This window comes from Gopherus evgoodei, unplaced genomic scaffold, assembly GCF_007399415.2.
Source record: "Gopherus evgoodei ecotype Sinaloan lineage unplaced genomic scaffold, rGopEvg1_v1.p scaffold_57_arrow_ctg1, whole genome shotgun sequence".
Classification (NCBI taxonomy): Eukaryota; Metazoa; Chordata; order Testudines; family Testudinidae; genus Gopherus; species Gopherus evgoodei.
This window is the reverse complement of record NW_022060078.1, coordinates 1,058,464-1,085,458: the sequence shown is the minus strand read 5'-3', so window position 1 is coordinate 1,085,458 and position 26,995 is coordinate 1,058,464. Positions and strand designations below refer to the sequence as shown.

Here is a 26,995-nt window from a genome sequence, read left to right as displayed (position 1 = left end):
CCTTCATCTCGTCAGGGAGCTGGGTTAGTATTGTCGAGTGACTCTCCGGTTTGTTCTTTCGCTGGCTGGGGGTGGGGAGGAGGGGAGAAGAAGCCCCCAGAGATTTTGCACTTTTGGCGGCTGTTTCGTGATTTACCTTCTGAAACGATCCTATTCTTGCTCCCTTCGTCTCCTTTCAGGTTTGTTATGGGGATGCTCTGAGAGGAAGTAAGTCCTAGTAACATCCTGCCGGGTGTGAGGAGGGAGGACACAGGAGAAAGGTACCAATGGCTACAGATTCCGGTGAGCCAGCCAGCACGGAAGATCCGGAAAAACCTGATGGAGTTTCTCTGGAGGGCAGGATCCCGACCATCGAAGCTGCTTTGATCATGGAACCCGCTGGTGCCCCGGCCTCTGGGGGCACCAGGGAACGGAAGCGGTTCTTCCGCAAGAGTGTGGAGATCATGGAGGAGGACAGAACCACTGAGCCGTCTCCCAGGGATGAGCGAGAGCAGCTGGCTGCGTGCGGTCGCCGAGTGGACCAGCTCTCTGCTGGCGTGCTGGGGCAGGAGGTCAGGAATGAGCTGGGTTCCAAGGCGATTTCGGAGGTCTCCAAGGAGAAGACCAAGAAGGAGATTGAAGAGGAAGCAGAGATGAAAGCGGTGGCCACCTCGCCCAGCGGCCGCTTCCTGAAATTCGATATTGAGTTGGGCCGAGGGGCCTTTAAAACTGTCTTCAAAGGGCTCGACACAGAGACGTGGGTTGAGGTGGCCTGGTGTGAACTTCAGGTTAGTACAGCAGATGTCATTCTGTGCAGTAATTGGTGTGTTTTCTCTTAAATCTCCAGCTCCTGGAGTCCTGGGATTATGTAAAAACCAAGTGAAAGCCTGGGTTGTAAAACCTGTAGCAGCTGGGAGAAGTAATCTGCCATCTGTGCAGTTGCCAATGAAAATTGTTGTATGCAAATTAGTTGCAGAGTAATGGGGGATGCTTGGTTGAGTTACCTCTGATACGCTGATATATTCCTGGCATGGGTAACAGGCTGCCTGTTTTTAAATCCAGATCTGTCCTAGGAATTATGTTGGCCTGTGACTCTCAGGGATGATTGAACCTGCTTGTATCTGTTTGCATCGCTTCACCCTGACTCAACAGACATTCTAGGCTTTAGAGTGACACACTGACAGAGCGACCCTCCTTGAATCTTCTTACACGCATAGGCTAGGAATGTAATCCTCCTCCTCTAAGACTTAGGAGACCCGGGTTTGATTCTGTGGTTCACCATAAACTTCTTGCGTGGTCACGTCATTTAGCCTCTCTGCCTTCACTTTGCCCATCTGTCTAGCGCTGCCCTGCCTCGCACGGGTGTCGTGGCAAGTCGGGATTGTGAAATGCTTTAAGCGCTGCAGGTAAAACGTGCTGTGTAATTTTATTTGGGGGAAGTCCTACAGCTGGCGTCAGACTCAGTGACCATAGTCCCTTCTGGCTTTGGTATCTGTAAGAGCCCGTAACTTTTTTTCTTTTATTATGATTATTAAAACTCTCTGCTCACGCTCGCTTTTTAAAAATGGATCCTCACTCTCCTGCCAGATTCTCGCCTTTAGTAGAGATGGCTGCAGAACCAGGGAATCTCTCCATCCCCCTGGGCTGAGGCAGGCCCTGAGGGAAGTGGGGGCGGAGAAGCTGTGTCATGTGCCCTCACCAGCTTGCTGAAAATGTTCGGAATGACTTTGTCTTGTGAGAGTGAAGCCAGCCCTGAGGACTGTGAAATGGGTTTTAACCTCAGCTAACGTATCTGACTGCTGGTCTGTGGTACATTTCTAGTCCTTAAAGCCCCAGCACCTGGATTCATGTGATGTGAGAGTCTCGGCTTTCTTTAAAAAAAAAAAAAGGAAGTAAGTTTCTAGCAGGGAAAAGCTTTGAATCATGAACCATAAAGGCTCAGAAGTCAGAAGGCCAATAACCCCTTCTCTCCCTGACACTTGAAATCTGGTGAGATCCTCATCATTGTTTTCGGTTGGACAGGCCCCCATGAGGGATGGTACGGGTTTCCTTGGGTCTGCCTCAGCTGATCTCTCGAGGTCCCTTCCAGCCCTGCCTTTCTGTGGTTGCCTGACGTTTAAGCTAATCTTTTGAATTTTTGCCTCGGGGGTTTGTGAACGCGTGGGGCCGGCAGATACATAAGACGGGTGTGGCTGCAACCCCCCGTGATGAGTTTTCTGGTACTTCTGCTGTTGGCTCTTCTAGTGATTGCTGGCCAGGCTCAGCCCTGCCCATCGCGCTGCTGGGGATTGGATCCTTGTTTCCTTGTGTATGTCTATCTGTGTGTCTGTCTCTACCTGTTTTCTTTTTATTTGAATGGGAAGCTCCGTGGGGCAGGGACCACTTTTTTGTTCTGCCTTTGTACAGCGCCTGGCGCAGTGGGGTCTTGGTCTGTGGGGGCGCCTGATAGGAGCTACTGTAATACACCTAATAAATAGCAATAATGATGTACAGCACCTAGCACAATGGGCTTCTGGGCCACCACTCGGGTTCCTAGGTGCTACCATAATACGCCTAGTAAATCATACCATGGGGTCGCTCTCTTCGCTGAGCTCACTGTACGCTCCCTCCGTTCCCCACACAAACTGCTTTAGATGCTCGCCTCCCATCCTGCTCCAGTGCAGAGACTCGCTGCCGCGCCCGATCTCCCCGTATGCCAAGGGCTCTGTCTCCCCCCCAGGTCCCTCATCTCCCATACCAAGGCCCTATCTATCTCATAGAGCTGGAAGGGATCTCGAAAGGTCATCGAGTCCAGCCCCCTGCCTTCACTAGCAAGACCATGTACTGATTTTAGCCCCAGATTCCTAAGTGGCCCCCTCAAGGATTGAACTCACAACTCAGCACCCGGCACAATGGGGCCCTGATCTGAGCTGGGGCAGGGCCTGTCTCTCGCTGTGTGTCTGGGCAGCGCCCGGCGCAACGAGGCCCTGATCTGAGCTGGGGCAGGGCCTGTCTCTTGCTGTGTGTCTGGGCAGCGCCCGGCGCAACGAGGCCCTGATCTGAGCTGGGGCAGGGCCTGTCTCTTGCTGTGTGTCTGGGCAGCGCCCGGCGCAACGAGGCCCTGATCTGAGCTGGGGCAGGGTCTGTCTCTTGCTGTGTGTCTGGGCAGCGCCCGGCGCAACGAGGCCCTGATCTGAGCTGGGGCAGGGCCTGTCTCTTGCTGTGTGTCTGGGCAGCGCCCGGCGCAACGGGACCCTGATCTGAGCTGGGGCAGGGCCTGTCTCTTGCTGTGTGTCTGGGCAGCGCCCGGCACAACGGGGCCCTGATCTAAGCTGGGGCAGGGCCTGTCTCTTGGTGTGTGTCTGGGCAGCGCCCGGCGCAACGAGGCCCTGATCTGAGCTGGGGCAGGGCCTGTCTCTCGCTGTGTGTCTGGGCAGCGCCCGGCACAACGAGGCCCTGATCTGAGCTGGGGCAGGGCCTGTCTCTTGCTGTGTGTCTGGGCAGCGCCCGGCACAATGGGACCCTGATCTCAGTCGAGGTCATTCAGCGCCACCGTATTGTGAGTAACTGTAACATCATAATCTAGAATAAGGTCTCTGAAACCTAGAACTGTTAGTATCTTTTCAGCACAGCTCCCAGCTGCAGCCTTGTTGCGTATGGGTTTTTATCCCCGGCAGGAGCTGGGTCTGTTCTCCATAGATGGCCTGTCCACTAGACCTCACCCCCCAAAGAACTGGTCATCTCTGCCTCCTTCTCCGGGGCTAGAGCACCTACAGTAATGCTGTAGTGGGTGAACCAAAGCAAAGATTGATGGGGAAAGCTGGTGGGGTGGGTAAAGTGCTATTTTAGAGCAAGTCAGACCTTTGCCAGTGAAAATCCTCTTTGTTTCCTGGGAAACATTGAGCATCTGAGTGGTTCTGATTCAAAAGCCAGTGTGTTGCTGGTTGTGGGTTTTTTTCCCCCTCAGTGGGAGGCACAATAGTTACCACAGACATAATAATTAGTTTAATCTTCTGTGCAGGGAGTTTGAGCTGCCGAGCCTGGTCAGAATTTTCCACTCCTCATGCAGCTGCGTTCAGCCAGGGATGAATTCAGGGCAGTTTGGTGGCTTGTATCTGGTCTTGGACTCTGCCAACCTAGAGAGCTCCAGGGCAGGGGCATGTCAGCTCGCAGCAGGGGTAGATGTGTAAACAAGAGCCTCCTGTGGCTGCCTGATCTGTTCCCACAGTCATTGATCTGGCCGGCCAATCAATAACCTTCCCCCGTGCTAGCACTATGGGGGTGCTAATGGGGGGCCCTGAGCCGGAGGGTTTGCAAGCAGAATGTTATGGAGCCCGACCCTGTGTCTGACTGTCATGCTGGACGTGGGAACTCCTTCCCGTGCCCCTCTGCCTCTCACTTTATGGCATGAATAAGGTTGCCAGCCCTCTAGGATTGGCCTGGAGTCTCCAGAAATTAAAGATTATGTCATGTGATGAAATCTCCAGGACTATGTCTGACCAAAATTGGCAGCCCTTGGCCTGAAGCCCACCACTCTGCCGTGGCCGCAAACTCCCTGGCTGGCCGCTTTCACGTGTGTGGCCCAGTGCGTAGAAACAGCTTTGCCAGGTGGCCCCATCTGTTGGTGGTGGGTCTTCATCCAGTGAGAGAACGGCAGAACCAGGCCCAGAGATGGTCTGATAATGCGTTCGCATCATTAGCTTTCTTCTCTGACCACCTCCCAATTGGTGGACTTTGAGTCTCACTATGGGCGACTGAGATAGAGAATCCGTGTTTCCATTCTATGGGGTGGGGGGGGGGACTGAGTCATGGAGGGGGAAAAGTGACTTGACCAAGGTTGCACAGGAAGTCTGTGGCGAAGGCAGAAAGTAGACCAGAGAGAGGTTGGCTCAGTGGGTTGTAGCCCCTGGCCAGGCCCAGATTAACAAGTCTGCAGTTGTTGCACTTGCAGAAGGCCCTGGCCAGATGGATCACACCACCAGTTGCTGAGATTTGGCCTGGACAACAGAGGGGCAACCAGGCCAAACCTGAGTGGGGCAGGGCCCAGCGAATGCAGGGTGGGCGAGGGGCAGTGAGCTGGGATTGAGAAAAGCCGCCCTACCCTGGGACAGGAGGGAGTGGTGTGCTGAGCTGGTAGGAGGAGGACATGCCGTGAGTGGCCCAGAAGGTCTTGGGGGCAGTGGATGAGTGGGAGGTGAGTTGATGGGTTATGGGGTGAGTAGGGGGTGATGGGGTTGGAGGCTGCAGTGAGGGTGGGCCTGTTTGCATGAGGACAAAAGACTCTCCATTGAGGAGGGGTTGGCTAGGGGCTTAGAGGCCTTAGTGATTAGCAATCGGAAAAGCAGGCCAATCCAGCAAGGATTTCCTGTGTTTGAACCTTCAGCATGTCTCTTGGCAGTGCCAGACTCAAACAAACGCTTCTCAGTCTCCACAAAACTTCAGCTGCTTCTCATTCTGAGCCAGAGCCTTTGTTTACCTTTGTGTCTGTTTGACAGAGATTTGCATCTGAAATCCATCCAGTGTGCTGGGGCAGTCCTCCCTCCCGCCCTCCCTGCAATGTGGGAAATGGATGGGCATTTAACAAGTCCCTGTAGCCCTGCATGGATGGGGATCGAGTATCCAGCTGGTAGCGGCACAAAGATTAATTGGTCTTTTTTAGCTATTGCTAAAGTGATATTTGGCCTTGGGGAATGAAAACCAACCCCTTTAAAGTGTAGCAGGGAAGGTAATCTGGTCCTACTTGCCTGCCTCTTTTCATCAGCAAGCCGCCCTCCTTTCAAAGCTCCCAGCTATCCGCAGAGCTAAGTGCCACTTAGATGACTGTTTGTTTTGGCTTATGAAAGAGTAAGAGATTATGTTGGAAGGGCTGGGCCTTTGTAAAGCTACCCGCAAGAGGAAACTCGGAATGCGAGCTACCCCCAGAAACTGGGTTAGAGATTGAAACAAACTTCCTGGTAAGTCCTGGAAAGCTGTCAGGCCAGTTCTGAGCCTGCTGTAATGGCCACGAGGCAGCAACACAAAAAGGGGCACAGGTAGCAGAAACCTCAGCCCAGTGCCTGGGCGTCCTGATTTCTGCCTCGGGATGGGGTGGCCAGGGCTCCGCTGCTGGAATCCTGGGTCTAGTTCTGGTGTCCGCAGTTCAAAGGATGTTGACAATTAGAGAGGGGTCAGAGAAGAGCTGCGAGAGCGAGTAAAGGATTAGAAACGGGGCCTGACCATGAGAGACGCCGGGAATTCGGTCCCTCTGGCTTGAGTCCTTCTGCTAAGTACCTGGGTGCGGAGCAGGAATGAGTTGATAAGGGCTCTCCAGCCTGGCAGAGACATCTAACGCGGCTCCAAGGGCTGGGAGCTGAAGCTGGACAAATGCCTACTGGAAATGTGGCATAAAGTTGAATGAAGGGTTGGAACGGCTTCCCGAGGGCTGGGATGGATTCGCCGCCACTGGCAACGTTCAGATCCAGCTGGGAAGTTTTTCGAAAAGCTCGGTTCTAGCTCCATGGGGAATGAGTTCTCGGGCCCAGCTGATACAGGAGGTCACAATTGCCCCTTCTGGCCCTGAAATCGACGAATTTCCATGTAGATGGAAAACCTCCTGCGTGTGTAGGGTAGCAGGGGAGGCAGTGCAAAGGGACCCGAGTTTCCATGTCTGTCCTTTAGGATCCAACCTGATCCTGAGAGAGTCGAGTCACTTCCTGACCCAAGCCTGAGCCCCTGGCCAGGAGGGGGAGAGCCTGAGCCCAAGAGGGTCTGGCTGTTTTCCCGCCCGAGCTGGAGCCAAGTACAGGGCTCTCCTGGAAAGTAGCGACCAGTCATAGAGCAAGCGCCGTTTCAGACTGTCAGGCTGTGTCCAGGGGCTCTCGCAGCCACTGGGCCCCGCTGCCCCCGCCTCATGATCTGAGGCTGCATTTCCGAATGAACGAGTGGAATTAGATCCCAGCAGTGAGGCTGTAGCTCCTGGATGCCCCATCGCAGACCTGGTTTGGAACAATGTTAAAAGTGATTCCCTGGTGTTCTCACAACGAAGCTTCAGGCGTTCACTGCTCCGATCCCTTTGTCCCTTAATCCAATAAGGCTCCTTTCTAGCCTGCTCCGGGGCAGCCGGGGCAGCCGTGGCCTTTAATCCCTGCACTTTTCACAGCTGTTGAATGGCAGAAGTGGGTTGGCCAGGGTGGCTATTGAGCAGGCAGAGTGGAGAGGGAACAGCTGGTTAACACAGACAAACCGCCTGCTGGTGTCATTGCCTGTTGAGAGGAAAAGACTTGAGGTGATCTCCCGGGGTGTCCCAGTCGCTGGGAGTGGCTCCCGGCCCCCGCCTGGTGTGTGCACGCCGAGAGCTTGGCTCTGGCCTGTGACACAGAGGGTCTGGTCTGCCCACACACAGCCAGCCACGGGATATCAGTGTACACACAGAGACGGAGAGGATATGGGCTACCCCCGTCCCCGAGACAGAGCAGATATGGGCTATGCACCCCCCCTACAGAGACAGAGCAGCTACGGGCTACACCCACACACACACAGAGACAGAGCAGATACGGGCTACACACACACACACACACACACACACACAGAGACAGAGCAGCTACGGGCTACACACACACACACACACAGAGACAGAGCAGCTACGGGCTACACGCCCCCCCCCCAGAGACACCCCCCTCACACACACAGACAGAGCAGCTGCGGGCTACACCCACACACACAGACAGCAGATATGGGCTACACAGACAGACAGATGCACATAACGGACAGGGGCTGCAGATACACAGACATGATGGATATGGGCTGCGTACACACACAGATGCACCAACATACACAGAGAATAAGGGGTGCATGTACACACACATACCTGCACACACACATGAACATAAGAACGGCCTGGGTCAGACCAAAGGTCCAGCTAGCCCAGTGTCCCGTCTTCTGACAGTGGCCAGTGCCAGGAACCCCAGAGGGAATGAACAGAACAGGGCAATTATCAAGTGATCCATCCTGTGTCGTCTAGTCCAGCTTCTGGCACTCAGCGGTTTAGGGACACCTAGAGCATGGAGTGGAGGCTAAGGCCATCTTGGCTAGTAGCCATTGGTGGACCTCCCCTCCGTGAACGAGCCTAATTCTTTTTTGAACTTTTTTTGAAGTTGGACTTTTGGCCTTCACAACACTCCCCGGCAGCAAGTTCCCCAGGCTGACTGTGCGTTGGGTGAAGAAGTTCTTACTTCTGTTTGTTTTAAACCTGCTGCCTGTTCATTTCATTGGGTGACCCCTGGTCCTCGTGTGACATGAAGGAGAAAATTCCATTTCTTTATTCACTTTCTCCCACCATTTTTTCATGATTTTGTGCGTCCGCGCGGGCGTGCAGACCATAACCTCTGAGAGTGAATTTTCAAACGGAGAGAACTCAACACAACTGCTGAGGTCGAACCGCATCACAAATGTTGTCCAGAAGACCCCTGATTTGTCACGGCCATTAAGTCAGAATTAGCAACGCCAACACACACCCTGTTTTGTTTTAAAAGTACCCTTTGATCTCATGAAAAGACTTGGTCACAGTCTAGACATACATCACTGAGAAAAGAAATTTGACAGGGAGCCCTTCAGCGCAGCTGACAAAGGTCCACCCAAGTCCGGTGGCTGGAAGTTGCAGCTAAACAAATCAGGCTAGAAATAAGGCGTGTGTTTTAACGGGGCGGCGGGGGGGGGGGGGGGAGAAATCATTGGAACAGCTAACCGAGGGCTGTGGGGGATTCGCCGTTCTTGGACATTTGAAAATCAAGCTGAGCAGATCTTTTAGGAAAAAATCCCCTAGTCCAACCGGGAATGAATTCAGGGAAGTCCTGTGGCCTGCGTAGAGGGCAGACTAGATGCTATGAATCTATTTTATGACCCTAAAACTGTTGCCTAAAAAGCATAACCCTGGTTGTGATTTTCTAGGCACTTTACATGTAGGTAGACGTGGTCCCCTTGCCTTAAAGAGCCGAGTTTGTCGCCTATGGTGGCAAAAAGCTGTTCTCCGAAGCCTTGTCTGCAGTAAAAAGCTGTAACGTTTTCACTCTCCCAGTCTAGCTGGTCCCATAACTCTACCAGTATAACTGCCTACGCGTTAGGGCTTCTACTGGTACAGGGATATCGGTACCCCTCGCCCACACAGCTACGCTGATAAACTTTCCCGGGTAGAAGAAACTCAACATAGGGTTTCATAGATTCATAGACCCAAAGGGACAGATGACTAGAGGCCTAGGCCAGAGGGACCACTGTGGTCTCACCTGGATAACGCAGCCTCTAGAACTGCCCCCAAACAACCCCTTTTTCAAAAACAAAATCCCATCTTGATTTAAAAATTGCTGGTGCTGGAGACTCCACTACCACCCTGGGCAATCTCCTTCCAGTGTGGATCCCACGGGGCTAAATATTTACGTCGTCTTCCCAGTCTGAATTTGTCTAGCTTCAGCTCCCAGCCATCGAAGTGTCTTAGATCTTTGCCTGGCGGAGTGAAGAGCCCAGTTGAAATGTGTTCCCCACGTAGCCTCGCTGGAGCTGACTCAGATAGATCGAGCTCCTGGTGCCAAACATCTGAATACCTTTGCGGCTCTGCGCCGAGGTGCGGCTGCAATGTGACAGCTAACCAGGGATTCAACTGTGACTGTAGGGAGTAACAAGAGTGAATCTGTTTTGTTCCCCTTGTTCCAGGACAGGAAGCTAACCAAAGCCGAACAGCAACGGTTTAAGGAAGAAGCAGAGATGCTAAAAGGCCTACAGCATCCGAACATCGTCCGGTTTTACGATTCCTGGGAGTCCACGGTGAAGGGGAAGAAATGCATCGTGTTGGTCACCGAGCTGATGACGTCTGGCACCTTAAAGACGTAAGTCTGTCTGTCCCCTCCCCCTGCCCCGTCAGACATGCTGCAGGCACGCTGAGTTGGAATATGGTTGCCCTTTGGTCTTGTGTTCTGCGCAGGGGTAAAGAAAACTGCCACAGTCACCTTCTCCGAACCAGTCAGGATTTTACAGACCTCTGTCATATCTCCCTCAGTCGCCTCTTCTCTAACTGGAAAGTCCCAGTCTTTGTATCTCTCCTCATATGGCGGCTGTTCCACGCCCCAAATCCCTTTTGTTGCCCTTGTCTGAACCCTTTCTAATTCTAATCTGTTGTTTCTGAGATGGGGCGGCCAGAAGTGCGCAGTGTTCCAGGTGTGGCCGTGTCGTGGATGTATCTATTGGCGTTATGACATCTCTGGTTTATTCTCCAGCCCTTTCCTCAGGAGTCCTACCTTTCTGTTAGCTACGTTGGCTGCCGCTGCACATGGAGTGGATGTTCTCAGAGAACTAGCTACAGTGACGCCAAGATCTCTTTCGTGAGCGGCAACAGCCGATTTAGACCCCTTAATTTTTATGTATGGTTGGGATGGTTTTTTCTGTTGCTTACCGACATTGAAAATTTCATCTGCCAGGAGTCTTACTTCAGTCTGATCTTTTAAAACCCTGCCGGCATTCTGGCCTGGTCTACACTGCAGAGTTAGACCTAAGCAAGGCAGCTTACGTCGGCCTAACTCAGTAAGTGTCTACACTAAAATTTCACTCCCGCTGACGTAACTTGCCCGTGAGCGGCGTAGTCAAGGTTGATGGAGTTAGGTTGACACGGGCTCAGTGTAAACGTTGTATTGCGTATGTCAACTGTTGCCGGCTTTCAGGAGCCACCCCGCGATGCCCCACAAAAACAGTTGGATCGAGACAAGCGCTCTGGTGAGGACGCACACGGCCGACACGAGGAGCGCAGTGTTGACACACACAAGTGATGTAATTTATTGCCACGGCTCTAGGTCGACATGAGTTAGGTCGACTTAATTTTGTGGTGTATAGACATGGCCCCGGTGTCCTTCGGTGTCAGCCTTCCTGAGCCAGAGTCGGCAGCGTCGATGGTTTTAGCACTGTCCCTTAATGACTCTGAAGTGTAGACAGTGAGTGAGCCGACACCTCCTTGCAGAGAGACCCCCTAGGGAGTCAAACCCAGGTACCCAATGGTTATTACCAGCTTGCTGGCTAGTCCAGGCATGGGATGGGGGTTTGGTTTGGGAAGGGTTGACGCGTTGGAGTTGGCGTAAAGGAAGGGCTTTGTCTTGGCACACAGGTGGGTTTTCCCAGTGTAGCTCCTTTCCTAGACCGATAGCAGGTATTACCGCACTGACTTGTCTCAGCAGGCTGCTAGGCGCTCTGTGGGCACCCCCCTATGTTGGTAAAGCCTCTCCTCCTTTCTGATCAGTCCATGGTTCTCCTGCTGCCCAGGTACTTAAAGCGATTCAAAGTCATGAAGCCGAAGGTCCTGAGGAGCTGGTGCCGACAGATCTTGAAAGGGTTGCAGTTCCTCCACACCCGGACCCCACCCATCATCCATCGGGACTTGAAATGTGACAACATCTTTATCACGGGCCCCACGGGTTCGGTGAAAATTGGTGACCTGGGCCTGGCCACCTTGATGCGCACGTCGTTCGCCAAGAGCGTCATCGGTACGTCAACAGAACAGTCCCTGCTCAAGCAGCCGGCCCGGGCTGACCTGGCATGGGGGGGTGAATAATTTCCCTACTCCCTGCCTCAGTTTCCCCTTCTATAAAATGGGTATAACCACACTGACCTCCTTTCTAAATCGCTATCTGTGTGGCGGATGTTCTTTGTTCCTAGATGTATGCATCTACTGTTAGCCGTATTAAAGCAGCCTGATGGCATTCAATTGCCACGAATCCCGCAGTGTATCCCCCCACGTCACATCCGATCTCAGGTGTCCTTTTCCGAATCGTCTCGAATTACTTAGCGCCCTTTCTGGCTGTTCTCCTCTGCTCACGCTGCAGCATGCCAAAATAAAATCCTCAAGTTATCACTGCAAATTGCAGCAACAGGCCTGTGTTCTTGCAACCAAGTTAGGTTGGGCCGGGCTTTGAACTTGCAGCGTCTGTGGCACTCAGCTAGTTCAAAGCTTAGCTTATGTATGTCTCTGCATGCTGTGTAGAGAGACCCTCCGAAGCTATCAGCAAGGCGGTATCTTGACTTATTCATTGCACCTCTTTTGTTTCTGCTGACGGGGAGCTGGAATTCAAGAAGAGCGGTGTCCAGGAGGAGTTTGATGCGTGGGATGCGATGCTGCTGCTTGTCTTGCCTGAGTAAAGGCTTGTGGATCAGAGAAGCTTTTGAAAGACATCCCTCTTTCCCTCCGCAGGCACCCCCGAGTTCATGGCCCCAGAGATGTATGAAGAGCATTATGATGAGTCGGTGGACGTTTATGCTTTTGGGATGTGCATGCTGGAAATGGCTACTTCCGAGTACCCCTACTCCGAGTGCCAGAACGCCGCCCAGATCTATCGCAAAGTCACCAGCGTAGGTGTAAATTTAACTTCCTCGTTAGCAGAAACTTGTACATTGGCCGATTAGGGCGGGTAAGCCTATTACTCGGCACTAGCCTTGCTGTGCAAGCCGGAGGCTAAAAGTAGTCTGTTTGGAGCCGCCGGCTGAGCGGTGCTCTTTCCGCATTGGTCTGGGGGCACAACACGCCACTTGCTTCTGAAATTGCGCCCGGAGTGTAACGTGCCGGGCTTGGTTTCACTCTGTGAAAGCTGAGCAGCATCTTTCTCTCAAACTAAGCGCCCCAAACACTAGTCATTGGGAAATCTTGACCCACAGAGAAGAGTATGTGGAAAAAGTGGGGACTCTGATTGATTGTAGCTGGTGTGTGTAGGAGGGGTGCCTGGCATCTGAATCAGGGGCCTGTGCAGCTCCCAGTGAAACAGGCCCCAATCTTGGTCTGGGGGAAGGAGGGGCGGATTGGTGCAGTGTCCGGCACAACAGGGACCCTGGGACCCTGGACCTAGGCAGGCTGTGCAACACCCAGAATGATAGGGGCCCTAATCCCTGTCTGTCTATCTGTCTCTCTCGCGCACACACGCTTCACGCCTCTCCTTAATATGCATTAAAAGGCAGAAGGATGCTAACGTGACTCTGTGTTAGAAAGAGTTTTATCAAAGTTGCTCTTCTAGAACTGGGGAGTGGAAGCTGCCAATTCTTTCAGTGCATTCTGAAGCCCTGTTTGCTGAACCTGTCCAGAGCAGGAGAAAATGACATCAGTGCACAAACAAACCCAGTTAATTCTCAGCAAAGTCACACGTAATTATTGTGACAGAGGTGGAAAGACTGGCTAGGGTGGTTGAAAGGATGAGTCAAATAGATTAGAATGGATTTGGCCTCAGTTCCACATTATATAAAGCTCAGACATTCTGCTTAGTGTTTTAAAGTAGAGGCTGGACGTTTCAGAGTGGGATAAGGGAGTTAACAGAAGGGGCTGTCTGGATCCTACCCTCTGTGTGACGCAGCCCAGACTGGGTGACCATAATGGTCTCTTCTGGCTTTAAATGGTTGGCAGAGATCTCCCCCTGGCTGACGCTAATTTATAATGCATCTTCGAATCAGAGAAATGTTGGCCTGGAAGAGATCTTGAGAAGTGCCCCCTGCGCTGAGTTGGGACCAAGTAAAGCTAGACCATGCCTGAGGGAGTTTGTTCAGCCTGCCTTAAAACCGTCCAGCAGCACCTTTCCAGATCTGACCTACCCTTAGAACGAGAGAGTTTCCTAATATCTAACCTCCGTCTCCTTTGGTTGCTGTCCGCTTTATAACAGCCCTTAAAAGATCTGAAGACTGGCATCAGGTCCCCCCGAGCCGTCTGTTCTCAAGACTAAACACGTCTAGTTTTTGTAACTGTTCCTCATAGGTCGAGTTTTCTAAATCTTCGTTCAGTTTTGTTGCTATCCTCTGGCCCGTCTCCAGGTTGTCCAGGTCTTTCCTGAGGAGCGGCACCCGGAACCCCACACAGTTCTCCAGCTCGGGCCCAGCAGGGCCACTTCTTGTTAATAGCCCAGACCCTTTTCAGCCAGTCAGTCCCTATCTCATAGGTGTGCATTTGATTTTTCCTTCCTCAGGGACATTTTCTGCCCTTGTCTTTAGTGAATTCTCCAATTTGTCCTAATTGTTTTGAATTCTAATCCTGCCCTCCAAAGGGCCTGCAACCCCCCTAGCCTGATATCATCCATAGGTTTTATGAACACACTCGCCACTCTGTTATCCATGTTATTAATGATGGTATTGAGTAGTCCTGGCCCTGAGCCTGAACCCACTAGATACCTCCTCCAGTTTGGGAATAGCTGGGAAGTTCAAGAGGACTGCGAAAGTGCTGCTGTCATGCCAATCTTCCACAAGAACCAGTGGGGTGACCTGGGTAACATTAGCCTGGCGTCAGTCTCTCATACGGGATTCAGTCGATAAAGAATGAAAGGATTGGAATAGAATTAGTGCCTGGACCCATGGTTTTATGGACAGTGGGGCTTGCCAAAGAAAGCTGGTTTTATTCCTGATGAGATTTATAAGGTTGAGGTAGCAGCACAGATATAATAGACCTTTGATTTCCTCTATGGAATAGCAGTAGTTGGAGCCTGTCACGGAGTCCCTGGGCAGTGCTCTGGAACTGCTCCCCACCAAGCCAGGCAAGACTTTGGGGAGCCTCCTCTCCCTTGGAGCAGACTCTTTCAGGGCAAGAAGCTCACACGTCTTCACCTCCTGGGTCTCTCCTTGGAGCATTCAGCATCCTGTGCCCCTCCGTGCGCTTCCCCCAGCGAGTCCGCTCAGGCGGGGTCCTGGGGAAGCCAGAGGTTCCTGCACCCCCATGTTGTAGTCAGACATGACTCTCAGCCAGCCAGTAACACAGAAGTTTATTCGATGACAGGAACAGGGTCTAAAACAGAGCTTATAGATACAGCGAACCGGACCCCTCGGCCGGGTCCATTCTGGGGGGCAGTGAGCCAGACCCCCACCTCTGCCCTCACTCCTCGTCCCCAGCCAGCTCCAGACTGAAACCCCCTCCAGCACCTCCTCCTCTGCTCGGCCCCTTTCCCGGGCCAGGAGGTCTCCTGATCCCTTTGTCTCCTACATCTTTAGCATCCCCTTGCAGGGGGGAAGGGCCTGGCCATTAGTTGCTAGGTTACAGAGGGTCGGCCAGGAACTGAGCCCCCCTGCCCCCAGTATTCAGAGAAAATATTAAGAACATTCCCAGTTCGTCACATAGCCACACTTTAACGGTACCAGTACAGTGATTGTATTATAGCTCGTTATTAAACACCCGTTCGGGGACTCACGGCAGGAGTAACTGGATGAAATTCTACAGCCTGTGCTGTACAGAAGGGCAGGCTAGACCAGTGGTCCCCAACCTTTTAGTCTGGCGGGCGCCAGACGTAGGACCATGGTGGCGATCGAGCATCCGCCGAAATGCCGCTGAATTTTGGCAGCATTTCGGCGGTGACCCCTCTCATTGACGTCGCTTGTCGGTGGCAAGGGCGTCATCGAGAGGCGTTGCTGCTGAAATGCCGCCAAATTTCGGTAGCATTTTGGCGGATTCTCAACCGCCGGCCAGGACATGGGCGCATTTAGATGGCACTGCGTTGGGGACCACTGGGCTAGACTATCTGATGCCAGGCTGGGAGATGGGTCTATCACAGTCTACAGGAGAGGTGATTTTACCTGAGACCGATACATACAGTTGCGCTGCCCTCATTTTTAAAAAGGGTGTTGAGAAATTGGAGAGGGTGCAGAAAACCATTGGAGGGCTGGAAAAAATGCTTTGCAGTCAAAGAGGGAGGGAGAGCTTAGCTCGTCAAGGGGAAGAGTGCCAGGGGACTCGATTACTGTGTGAGCGCGTGGGGAGACGAGCCTGGGTATGAAAGGGTTCTTTGAGCTAGCGGAGAACAAGACCCAAGGGGCTGTGACTGAGCTGAAGCCAGACAGGTTCCAGCTGCAAGTGGTGCATGTTTTACCAGAGAGGAACAAACGGCAAAGGAGTCGCCTGCAAGAAGGTTCTGTTACCAGTGGTGCTGCTGGGGTCCTGTGTCCAAGTCTGGTGCCCACAGTTCAAGGAGGACGTGGGTAAATTCGGGAGGGCTCAGAGAAGAGCCATGAGAATGACTGAAGGGTTGGAAGTGAGAGATTCAAGGAGCTCGAGCTCTTTGGCTTAACCAAGAGAAGGGGCTAGGGAGTCTCGGTCACATAAGTGCCGACATAGGGAACAAAAGTTACGAGCGGGCTCTTCAGTCTGGCAGAGAAAGGTCTAACCCGATCCAGGGGATCTAGGAAACTTCTGGGTGCAGGCAGACCCTTTGGCAGTGGATCATGGAAGCCCTGCTCCCAGCTCACTGGCTCAAAGGAAGGGCTGGTGCCGCTTGGCGCACCATAACAATTCCCTTCTCTTCCAGGGCATTAAACCCGCCAGTTTCAACAAGGTGACCGACCCGGAGGTGAAAGAGATCATCGAGGGGTGCATCCGGCAGAACAAATCCGAAAGGTGTGTCCCCCTGCGAGCCACTGGCCCAGAGATCCCCGGCACAGGTGCTGATGAGGTGGCGTTGGCCACGGCCTCCGAGTCCGATTCGGGAAGTCCCCAGGACTCGAGTGCAGGCTCAAAGCAAAGCGTGTGCTCGTGTGCTTTCCTGAGTCAGCAGCCGAGCAGCTGCCGTACTGTGCGTGGGGGGGCCAAGTTAAAAAGGAAAAGCTGTGGGATCTCCTGACTACAATGGCAGTGCTGTGTAGAGATGAATTGGGACGTCTGGATTCTATTACCTGCCCCGGGTGTGGGAAGTGCAGTGGTTAGAGCAGGCTGGGGGGCTGGGAGCCAGGACGCCTGAGTTTTCTCCCCGGCTCTGGGAGGGCAGTGGGGGCTGGTGGTTAGAGCAGGCTGGGGGGCTGGGAGCCAGGACTCCTGGGTTCTCTCCCTGGCTCTGGCAGGGGAGTAGGGGCTAGTGGGTTAGAGCAGTGGGGTCTGGAAGCCAGGATACCTGGGTCCTATTCCTGGTTCTGCTGGTGATTTGCTGTGTGACCCCGAGGCAGATCATCGAGCGCTCTGGCTCCAGTTCAGCAAAGCATCTGAGGCCACATTCAGACACCCCCCCCCCCCCCGCCCCAGTTGGCCGAGTGGTTCCGTCCTTTACCCAGGCTAGAAATGATGTGGTTGAGATGGTCACCGACCAGGCTGTCAATATCCTGTTGGTGATGGGCCCCTAATCCCCCCACCTCTCCCCACCAGGTTGTCCATCAAAGACCTTTTGAACCACGCCTTCTTTGCGGAGGACACGGGGCTGCGGGTGGAGCTGGCGGAGGACGACGACGGGCTGAGCTCTGCTCTGGCCTTGAGGCTGTGGGTGGAAGACCCCAAGAAGCTGAAGGGGAAGCACAAGGACAACGAAGCCATCGAGTTCAGTTTCAACCTGGAGTCGGATGTCCCCGAGGAAGTGGCGTGTGAGATGGTGAGCGCTTCGCACGGGCTCCTCTCTCCCTCCGGCTGTGTGGGAGCTCGTCGGGGCAGGGGCTGTGTCTCGCTGTGAGTCTGTGCAGTGCCTGGTGTGACAGGAGCCCCAGTGTCAGTTTCCCCTCCTACCCTTCACACTGGAAGTTTGTCGGGGCAGGGGCTGTCTCTCACTGTTCGCATAGTCGGGCTAGCGGGGATCCAGCCGCTTTTGAGTACATGTAAATAACTCAGAAGGCCTGGAAGCATTACCATTGTTGTGCTCTGCTTGTATTTTCCATGACAAAGTCGTGTCTCGCCTGTCCTTCCTGGGCAACTCCGGGGGGGATGGAGATCTAGCCGGGCTTGTGCCATCGGGGATGTGTAGGAAACCCGACTGGTTGAGAAGTGGGAACCTTTTTTTATTTTTATTTTTTAATTCAGACTGTTCAAAACTTTATTAACATTTCTCTAACGCCGACACCGGTGATTGCTGCTGTCTCTGGCTATGTCTGCTGAGGCAGAGCACCCTGGGGATTGGGTTGGAACGTTAGAGAAACTCTCTCGTGAAGCCACAAGCAGTCGACGCGCTTACCCAGTGGCTGTCCGCATGGAGTCCTGGTGGGCCATGTGGGGTCTCACTGGGGAGCGACCCCTAGGTCTTTGCCTCTCCAAGAGATGCAGAGCATCAAAGGGCTGGGTATCCATATACCCGGCACTGGGATTTGGCTTTTATCACCCTCCTGGTGAATCCCAGTTCAGGAGAATCAGGAACACAAAGGTACCTAGACGGCTTGTCGATGCAATATCTACTAATATCCCCTACCGCCCGGCACTCGGGGATCGATTCAGACTTCCACTCCCCTAACGCCTTGCATCTGTCACAGGTATAACGTGATGTGAACTTAAACCCACTCAGGGCTTGCCTACGCCACAGTGAGTATCAAAGCTAGCTCAGGTGTGCGGCAATCACACTTTGCGACTGCGGCCAAGACATACGCTTAGTTAAACTGAAACAGGAGAATCCACCCAGAAGGCTGCGCCAGCTACAGACGGGGTGTGGGTTTTTTGGGTCACTTGGAAAGCGGTTTAAACTCAGCCAGAATAAGAGCGCTTTCCCTTAACCAACTGGCTGAATGTGTGTCGACAAGGCCTCTGTTAAAGATGGCTTTGCCAACTCCAAATGTTCTGAAATTATAAATTAGGTCTCACCCCAAAATTGTAAGGCGTGGCTTGAAAAATCTCTCTTAAAATGTGGGGTCTTGATATTTGTTTTCTAGCTTTTGAGCCTTTAGAACGTCCCTTTTGCAAGATTTGCTCCTCAGTCCCGAGGGCTAGCAAGATTTTCTTGTGAAAAGAAAGGTGACATTCTCCCCCAAATCACGTGACTCTGGCAGCTGGATTTTATGAAGAAACATCGAGGTGAAATCCTGGTTCTGTCAGGGGTCCCATATCATGAGAGTCACCAGTGCCTCTTACCTGAGGATGGGGAGAGTAGTTGAGCCACATCTCTGAGCCCTCCAAGGAGTTCTCCAGTAAAAGGGTGGGGAGCGAAGAGCCATGTGTTTTGGTTAACAAGCTGAGAGAGTCTTTCACGGGGTATCCAGAGAGCAGGCGCGATTCCTCGTCTTTCCCATCTTGATCCCCCTTCTGCAGGTGAAATCCGGATTCTTCCACGAAAGCGACTCCAAAGCTGTGGCCAAGTCCATCCGGGACCGCGTGGCCCTGATCAAGAAGACCCGAGAGCGGCGGCAAGCCAGCTGCCTGGAGGAACAGAGGGAAGCGCAGTGCAAGGCAGCCGGCGGGGCCCTGCCGCCCCAGGGCATCTCGCTGACCGGCCCAGCCCAGCTGGCGGGTGCCGAGTGGGAGGAGACAGAGGTGGACCAGCACGTCCGGCAGCAGCTGCTGCAGCAGCCTCAGCACCAGTCTTCCTTGGCGGGTACGTGGAGCGACAGGGGTAGCTAGTCAATTTCACCAGCCCCCTTTAGTCTCCTCAGGAGAGACCAAAACATCTGCCACTTGCCTGCTCCAGAAGAGAATTGTTTAGCTGAGACGTGCCCCGATGATCCCATCCTGCGGAGGGACCCCACGTCCTGCCTCCCCCCTCCCGCAACTGGCCACCCTGCACCTGGGAGCCAGACCTGCCAACTCGGCAGCTGCAAAGAGCCCCCTCACCCCTCAGTCTGGTGTCCCATCTCCAGCTGAGGCCCATCCCCGATGCTTTGGGACAAGGTAGAAAACCACCCTTGGAATACAGCTGCCTCCCCCTTTGAGCCATCGCAGGTTGTGCTGGGGCCGCGTTCACGCTACAGGGGCGCATTGGTTTAGGGGTAACCCTGGCCCAAGGTAGAGAAGCAGGGGCTTTGGACTCAGAAGGGCCTTTGGGGTGATCTGTCATCCCAGGTGGGGCTAACTCCTGGCCCAGACTCTGGCGTCACGACGGCAATAACAAGGCAGAAGGGGTGTCAGGGTCTCTTCCCACCTCCTGATGAGGGCGCACTCCACGCCCCCCTACGCTGTGACTTGGCCCCCACGCCGCTGCGGTCCCGCCCCCTCCTCAGGGTGGCAGGAAGGTGTTTTGGAGGGGTGGGGCTTGGGGCAGTTGGTGTCTCTTGGAGTCCCCGCAGACTGGTGATAATTGCCCTGGGTTTTCTGAGCAGCCATCATTGACTGTCATGCCGACCTCGCTGAGCAGCCTTAGATGTGAGTCTGTAGGCAGTGCGGCCTAGTGGATAGTGCACTGCCTGGGGGCCCAGGATAGTCGGCTTCTAGTCCCTGCCAGTCTCCATGGCATGGCTTCCCTGCTCCATAAAGCACTTGGAGACGCGCACTGGACAGGAACCTGGTGGTGTTGGTGAGGACGTAGGTCTGGACAGGGACCTTTGGTTCCCATGTCCTCTCCCGCCCTGTTTGCACCTGCTAGGACAGGACACGCTTGCCCATGCTCTGAGTGACTGACAGGCCTCTCCTGCTTCCCCATACAGCTGAGAGCCTGTCAGAGAAGAGCGCCGGGTCGGTGATTCTGTCGGAGGTCCCCAGACAGCACAGCCTGGCCTACTCGGAGCAGGTGATGAGTGGCACCCCGCAGCCCTCCATCCTCCCACCGGCAGAAGCTGGCCTTCAGGGACATCGGTACCCGTCGCAGCCACTGATGGGATGCTACCAGCAGATTCCTGGGGTAAGGCACCGCCTCGGATCACCAGCCGTCGTGCTAGGGTCAGTGACAGCAAGGGTGTCCTTAGCCACGTGCACTGCGTAAGGCCACAGAACGGTGTCTCCAGTGCCCCCAAAACCCTGCCGATTTGACCTGGGGGAAATCTCCTCCATACCTGAATCTGCTGACCCTGAGCAAGGCACACAGGCCAGGCCGTTAAAGGTACATCTACCCAGCCCGCTGCAGCGAATCCCAGAGCAAGGATTGGCAGACTTGGCCTGGTGCTGCGTCGTGACAGATCGCAGTGTAGACGACCCTGCTTGGGCTCTGAGACCCACTCATTTTGCTGGGTTTCTGAGCCTGAGAGGGAACGTCTACACTGCAGTTCTCTGCGCTGGCTCACTGGGACTCAGGCTCTGACCCAACCCTCCTAGCAGGGTCCTAGGATTCGGCTCCCGAGTCGTGAGGGGCCACGAGGCGGGAATGTAGGGGTCAGAGTTGGGGGTGTTGGGGATCAGAGTTGGGGGGGTTTGGGGAGTGGGTCAGAGTTGGGGGCATCGCAGGGGGCAGGGTTGGAGGTTAACCATTAGCTTTGGTGCGGCTTGTTACTAAATCGCCTCCATTGAGTTCAGAACCACACTGTGTCCTGGGGGGCAGGGCGTCAGGGACTCCAAACCCAGGCTCTGAGCCAGGGCTGAGCTCCAGCCCCGCTTCCATCCACACACAAATCAGTCTGGCTTGGGTCAGCGAATGCTCAGGGCCCAGGCCAAGTGGGGTGGGTCAGGCCCTGAGCCCGGCTGTGACCCGGATCCAAGCCCTGTCCTTCGGCCGTGTGAACGCAGCTCAGGTCTGCGTAGCGCATTCACTCAGCTGCGAGACACCGATCCAGCACTTGTAAACCTGGGCTCAAAGAGGAGCCAAGCATCTAAAGAGACCCAGCTAGGAGGGTGCAGCAGATCTGAGCTAGGGAGAGAACAGGGGAGCCCGGAGGTGCTTTGTCATTAACAAGCTTCTTTATTCGTCACTATCATTAATTAAGCAGGTGCAGCAGCAGAACATGTGCCACCCGCAGATCTTACCCCCAGCTCTACCCACCCACAGCTTAGCTCCGCCGGCAGCGTCCCAGCCCCAGACCTCGCCTGGCACAGTCCCGCAGCTCACGCAGATAATGGTACGTCTGTTGTGCTGCGTGTAGCGCGGCTGACGCATGAGGGGTGGCTGTTCAGCAGGATCCTTGGCAGGCGGGGAAAGCACTGAACAGGGCTGTGTGACCTCAGGGCTGACTTGATGAACGGCAGGGCCCGATTTGAATACCTGGCAGCGGTCTGGGGCTTCGGCGGCACAGGGTCTGCTCTGGGGCTTCCACGGCACCAAAAGACCCCCCGGCTGCCGAAATGCCGCCAAAGATGTGGAGCCCTCGTAGGCGCGGGGCCCGATTCCGGGGAATCGGCTTAAAGCCGGCCTTTGTGACCTGCAGGGTCAAGTCCTTCCTGGTTTAGGGACTTGAATCTGGGATCCCACATTCTAGGTGATTCCTAAGCATGGGGCTGCTGGCTCTTCTGGGGTGGGACTCTGCCTGGCCCCAAGGGACCTTCCCCTCGGAAAGTTTGAGTTTCCCTGAATCTGGCAAAGTTTGTGGGGAAATTCCTGATCGGCCCCAATTGCCTTTAAAGTCAGAAGAGGGACGGGCTGTGCCCAGCTGTTCCTGCTTCGGCTCACTCCTTGCAGAGTCTCCTCTACCACTTGGCATTTTCGTGGGCAGGGAGCTCCAGGCCCAGCACCAACCCGCTGCCACCCTAATTAGCCAAGATTAGAACCTCTGGGGTGCTGGACCAAAAGCAACTTATGTGGGGGGGATAGAATTGGCCCAAGGGCCAGACACAAGTTGGAGGATCAGCACAAGGGGGTCCAAGCCCTGTTACTACGAGGGATCTGAGGCATTTGAACAGGGCTCTGCTGAATCCAATTTCCGGACAGCGCTGGGCAGCTGTTTCTTTCCCCAGGTTTCTGGCTGGGGGCCTGGGCCATTTGCTTTTGTAAACTGAAGATGTTGAGCCAGACGCTCTCTGGCAGAAGGATTCCCGTCCCCGCATCCCTTGATATTGCCTGTGTCACTCCCAGAATGCATTGGCTTTCCCAGAGTGCCTTGCTCTCCTCTTGCTCGCTGATGAGTTCTAGATAAGAACTAGCTACGTTCACGGAGGATTGGTCCATCGATGGCTACTAGCCAGGCTGGGCAGGGATGGTGGCCTCAGCAGTGGGAATGGGAGACAGAGGGTGGATCACTTGGTGATTCCTTGTTTGGGGCTCCTGGCATTGGCCACTGTCCCTCTGGGGCTCCTGGCATTGGCCACTGTCAGAAGACGGGACGCTGGGCCAGATGGACATTTGGACTGACCCAGTGTGGCTGTCGTGCATGTCTCACCCCCAGAATGCATTGCTGCTGGAGACGCTGTGGGAATGCCTCCTGCTCTATGGGGTATCCGCTCAGATTGTTTTCCCCAGAATGCATTAGGGCGTACGTGGGCAGAGCCTAGATTTTTTTTGGAGTGAGGCTGGGGTGTGACTCGTTTGTGTTTCTACACCTGTAACCCCCATGCTTTCTTTGCCACCAGCACCTCGAGTCACAGCTGCCATATGGGGCCGAGGGGCAGGCGCTGGAGCCGTCGGTCATGACGGTGCCCCAGGCCATCCTTGCAGCTGCCTCTCCCCAGGCCATGCAGGGGGCCAGCACCCAGCTGGACTCCAGCACCAGGACCGGGAGTCAGACGGCCATCACCACTGCAGCTGAGATTGAAACGGCATCTGGCTTCCTGACCGTCGGTCACAGCCTGGCACCGCAGAACCAGCCCTCGGCCCAGTTTGGTGGGAATGTGCAGGGGATGGCTCAGCTCCTGCCTGCTTCCTTGGCTGGGCAGCCAGGGGCAGCCATGCAGCAGCCGCAGCAGGTGGCATCAATGCAGCAGCTCCAGCAGGTTCCTACCAGGCAGCAGCCCCAGCAAATTCCTCAGCAAACTGTACCCACACAGCAGATTCCAGCCATGCAGCAAGTTGCATCAATGCAGCAGGTTCCTGGCATGCAGCAATCCCAGCAGGTGGTGTCCATGCAGCAACCACAGCAAATTCCTCAGCAACCTGCACCGATGCAGCAGGTTCCTGCCACGCAGCAGCCGCAGCATGTTGCGCCGATGCAGCAACCCCAGCCAGTTGCGCCCATGCAGCAGCTCCAGCAGGTTCCTGCCATGCAACAGCCACAGCAAGCGGTGCCCATGCAGCAGCTGCATCAAATTCCTCAACAGACTGTGACCATGCAGCAGGTTCCTGCAATGCGGCTGTCACAGCAGGTTGCACCGATGCAGCAGGGTCCTGCCATGCAGCAGCCACAGCAGGTTGCACCGATGCAGCAAGCCCATCTGCTTGTGCCCATGCAACAGCCCCAGCAGGTTCCCGCCATGCAACAGCCACAGCAAATTCCTCAACAGAATGTGCCCATACAGCAGGTTCCTGCCGTGCAGCAGCTGCAGCAGGTTGCATCGATGCAGCAACCCCAGCAGGTTCCCGCCGTGCAGCCGCCCCAGCAGTATGCCGTAATTCAGCCAGACTCCTTACTGCAGCCTTCCCTGGTCCAGCCAGAGCAGCCCATGCAGTTGCAGCCGCCGCCAGGTTACCCGCCCCCGCAGCCAACGCAGTTTTTGCCACACGGGGGCGCCTTAGAGCAGACGCAGGGGCTGCTGGTGCAGGAGCCGGAGCAGCAGGTGGAACGCGTGTGTCCTGTCCCAGCACCGGAGCAGCTGGCTTACTCGCTGCAGGCCCCGTATCAGCTGCAGCCAGCGTACCCACTGCAGGCTCCTTACGCTGACCAGCCCCCCTACCCAGCCCAGTCGGCAGAGCCAGTGGTGTACGCGTTCCCGGAGCCACCGGGGTACCCGGGGCAGCCTGCGTACCGGCCGGAGCCGCTGGCGTTTCTGAGCCAGCTGGCGGAGCTGCAGCAGCCAGGCTTCGCGCCGTCTCCCAGGGCGCTGAGCCAGGAGTCTGGCACTGAGCAAATGCCACCGGTGCTCTCCCAGCAGGACGGCAGTGGCTTGGGGCACGCCCTGGGACAAGGGCCAGGTGAAGGACAACAAGCAGCGCTGCCGGCGGTCCCATTCCTCCCACCGCCGCCCGCGGCTTTCGCGCCTCCCCCAATGCAGTCGCTACCCCAGCCAGCTCCTCTCCAGCCACAGCCGCTCGTGGCCGCGGTCCCCGCCTTGCTCCAGACCCTGTCGCCCAGGCTGGAGCAGCTGCAGCCACCCTCCTCGGAACAAGCCTGTGGAGCGCAGCAGCCAACGGTGCAGATCCCTGAGCAGCCAGCCTACGTCCTGTTAGCGGCAGAGTCGGGGGCGTACCAGAGTCCAGTGGCCAGCCCTCTGCTCACCACCTCCCCGCAGCCCACCCTGAGCCCCCAGCCACACCAACAGCACGGGCTGGGGCCGGAGCAGGAGCAGGAGCAGGAGCAGGTACGTGACCTGGCCTCAGACTGGGCTGGGGGATGGTAAGAGGTAACTAGGTGACAGTCTGGTGGCATCGGCGTGAGGACCGAATAGTTAATAATGAGCCCCCAGGTAGCAGAGAAAGGTCTAACCGTTGGGCGTTGAAGCTGGACTGACTCAGGTGATCAGTAAGGCGTGCGATTTGAACAGGGCGTGTAATTAACCACTGGAACAGTTTGCCAAGGGTCCTAGTGGATTCTCCGTCACTGGCCGTTTTAAAATCGAGGTGGGAGGTCTGGTGAAAAGCTCTGCTGTAGGGCAGAAGGGAAGCTTGTGGGGCAGGTCTCTGGCCTGGGTTATCCAGGAGGTCAGACTGCACGAGCTCAGTGGTCCTTGGGGATCTGTGAACTCTCAGGCCAGCATGAAGAAGCGAGGCTGAGAGCTTGCGAGCGGTCCCTGCTGTGTCCGGCGGCTCGTCGACATGGGAAGTGCCGTGGTAGGTCCACCGTTGGCGTTACACCAGGGCAACGCTCTGGTTTTGGAATCACCAAAGCCTTTTTCCAGTCAGTTTCCTGCCCTAGACAAGCCCGAAGATTGACTGCGAAAGCCTCCTCCCTGCCGGGTGACTCTTTCTGAGTTTCCATCCAGGCTCCAGGTTTAGCCATCGCCCTGGAGAATGGTTCCTCCTGGGGTCATCCTCTGAACGTGGGGTCCCTCCTGTGTTCAGCCCTGGTCACCCTTCACCCCACCATGCTTCCTCTGCCTGGGACTAGCTGGCGAGCCCGCTGCTTTGCCCAGCCCTATTGGGAAGGCTCTGCAGCTCGCTGGTGTCAAAGTTAGAATCAGGACTCACAATTTGTCAGACCACTCTGTTTTATTAGCGCAGCGCTCCGCCAATAACACCCAGATAATGTGAGTGGCCATGCAAGACCCAAACAGTCTTATTTATACAGATAAAAGAGCGGGAATTAGACAAAGGGACAAAGAAAGCAAAACAGTAAAATTCACCTGGGGCACAGCATGCATATCCTACTTCCTTACTAGCTCATATAGATCTAAGGCTAATACTTCACCAATTGCCCTCAAACGGTGCAATTGTTCTATGTTAATGTCTGTATTCCTGACACCTGGATTGCAGCATTCCAACAGTTTTGCTTAAAGGTACAGACAGCATTTCTTTAATCCTTTCTATTTTCACAATATAATTCATTCTACTTTCACACTGGTTTGCCTCCCTCGCACTGGACTCGTACCGAACCGGCTGCGTTCAGTAACCTGACAGCTGCTTCTGGCTCCCAGAGGGACTTTCTGTCCTTGTAAGAGTCTCTCGTTCTCCTGCGCCCCATCTGTGGTCCTGCTCCTCTGCTCTGAAGGCAAATGCAGTCCCCCCAGTGTTCTAATTTCCAGCCTGAATCGATCCCTGAGCCTGGTAGTCCTTGTGCCCATACTGCCCCTTCTTTATCTCTGTCTTATGTTCTTCTGGCCTTTGTCCAGCCCCTGTCTCGCTTCTCCTCTAATCCCCTCGGAGTCCGTATAGCCCCATCTCCCTGGAGAAGGACTGAAATTCCCTTGTTTCACAACTCTGTTTCCTGGCAGGTTTCCCAGCCTGCCCCGGTGTCGGAGCCCCAGATAGCTGGTCCAAAGCCAGACTTCCCGCAAGGGTGAGTCTTTTTCCTCATTGAGTCGAGGGCATGGGAACGTGGGGGTGGCGGGGGGAAAGGAAATGAGCCTGGTGCAAAATCCAGTCTTTCTGCCCATGTGCTGTGCATCTGGGGGGCACATGTGAGCGGCAGTTCACAGCCCCGTCAAGTGGCCGTATCGACGGTTAGCCGGCCATCCTGCCAGCTGGAGGAGCGCTGGGTCGGTGTGTCCCAGAAACCTCTGTCAAACGATCCCCTTGGATTTATTTCTCGCAGCACACGTCCAACCACGAGATAGACACACAGGCCTGTCCCTTTCCTGCGGCTTGTCTGACCCTTGTGAGGAGGCTGAGCCTTCCACAGCCGTGGCCACTGAAGTGATTCGATTTCCCTTCCTCTCTTGGCCTGCGGAACTCATTGCCACAAGACTGAAGGAGAGGCTATGGCAGGAAACACCAAATAAACACTCAGGACTTTGGGC

The 26,995-nt window shown here is 54.9% G+C and overlaps 1 protein-coding gene across 2 annotated transcripts in view; it reads left to right on the top strand.

Annotated features, from left to right (window-relative positions):
- Window positions 1–266: 266 nt before the first annotated feature.
- Window positions 267–26,995, top strand: part of WNK3 (WNK lysine deficient protein kinase 3) — a 51,223-nt gene continuing 24,494 nt past the window's right edge. The window contains exons 1-11 of one of the 2 annotated variants that reach the window (XM_030547211.1): window positions 267–767; window positions 9,640–9,812; window positions 11,233–11,453; window positions 12,158–12,315; window positions 16,227–16,315; window positions 17,054–17,273; window positions 18,908–19,190; window positions 20,236–20,429; window positions 21,448–21,576; window positions 23,021–24,901; window positions 26,471–26,535. In XM_030547211.1, the coding sequence (XP_030403071.1) occupies window positions 267–767; window positions 9,640–9,812; window positions 11,233–11,453; window positions 12,158–12,315; window positions 16,227–16,315; window positions 17,054–17,273; window positions 18,908–19,190; window positions 20,236–20,429; window positions 21,448–21,576; window positions 23,021–24,901; window positions 26,471–26,535 (3,914 nt within the window). Of the gene's footprint in view, window positions 768–9,639; window positions 9,813–11,232; window positions 11,454–12,157; window positions 12,316–16,226; window positions 16,316–17,053; window positions 17,274–18,907; window positions 19,191–20,235; window positions 20,430–21,444; window positions 21,577–23,017; window positions 24,902–26,470; window positions 26,536–26,995 lie in introns of both variants that reach the window. The other variant, XM_030547212.1, reaches the window with a different exon arrangement.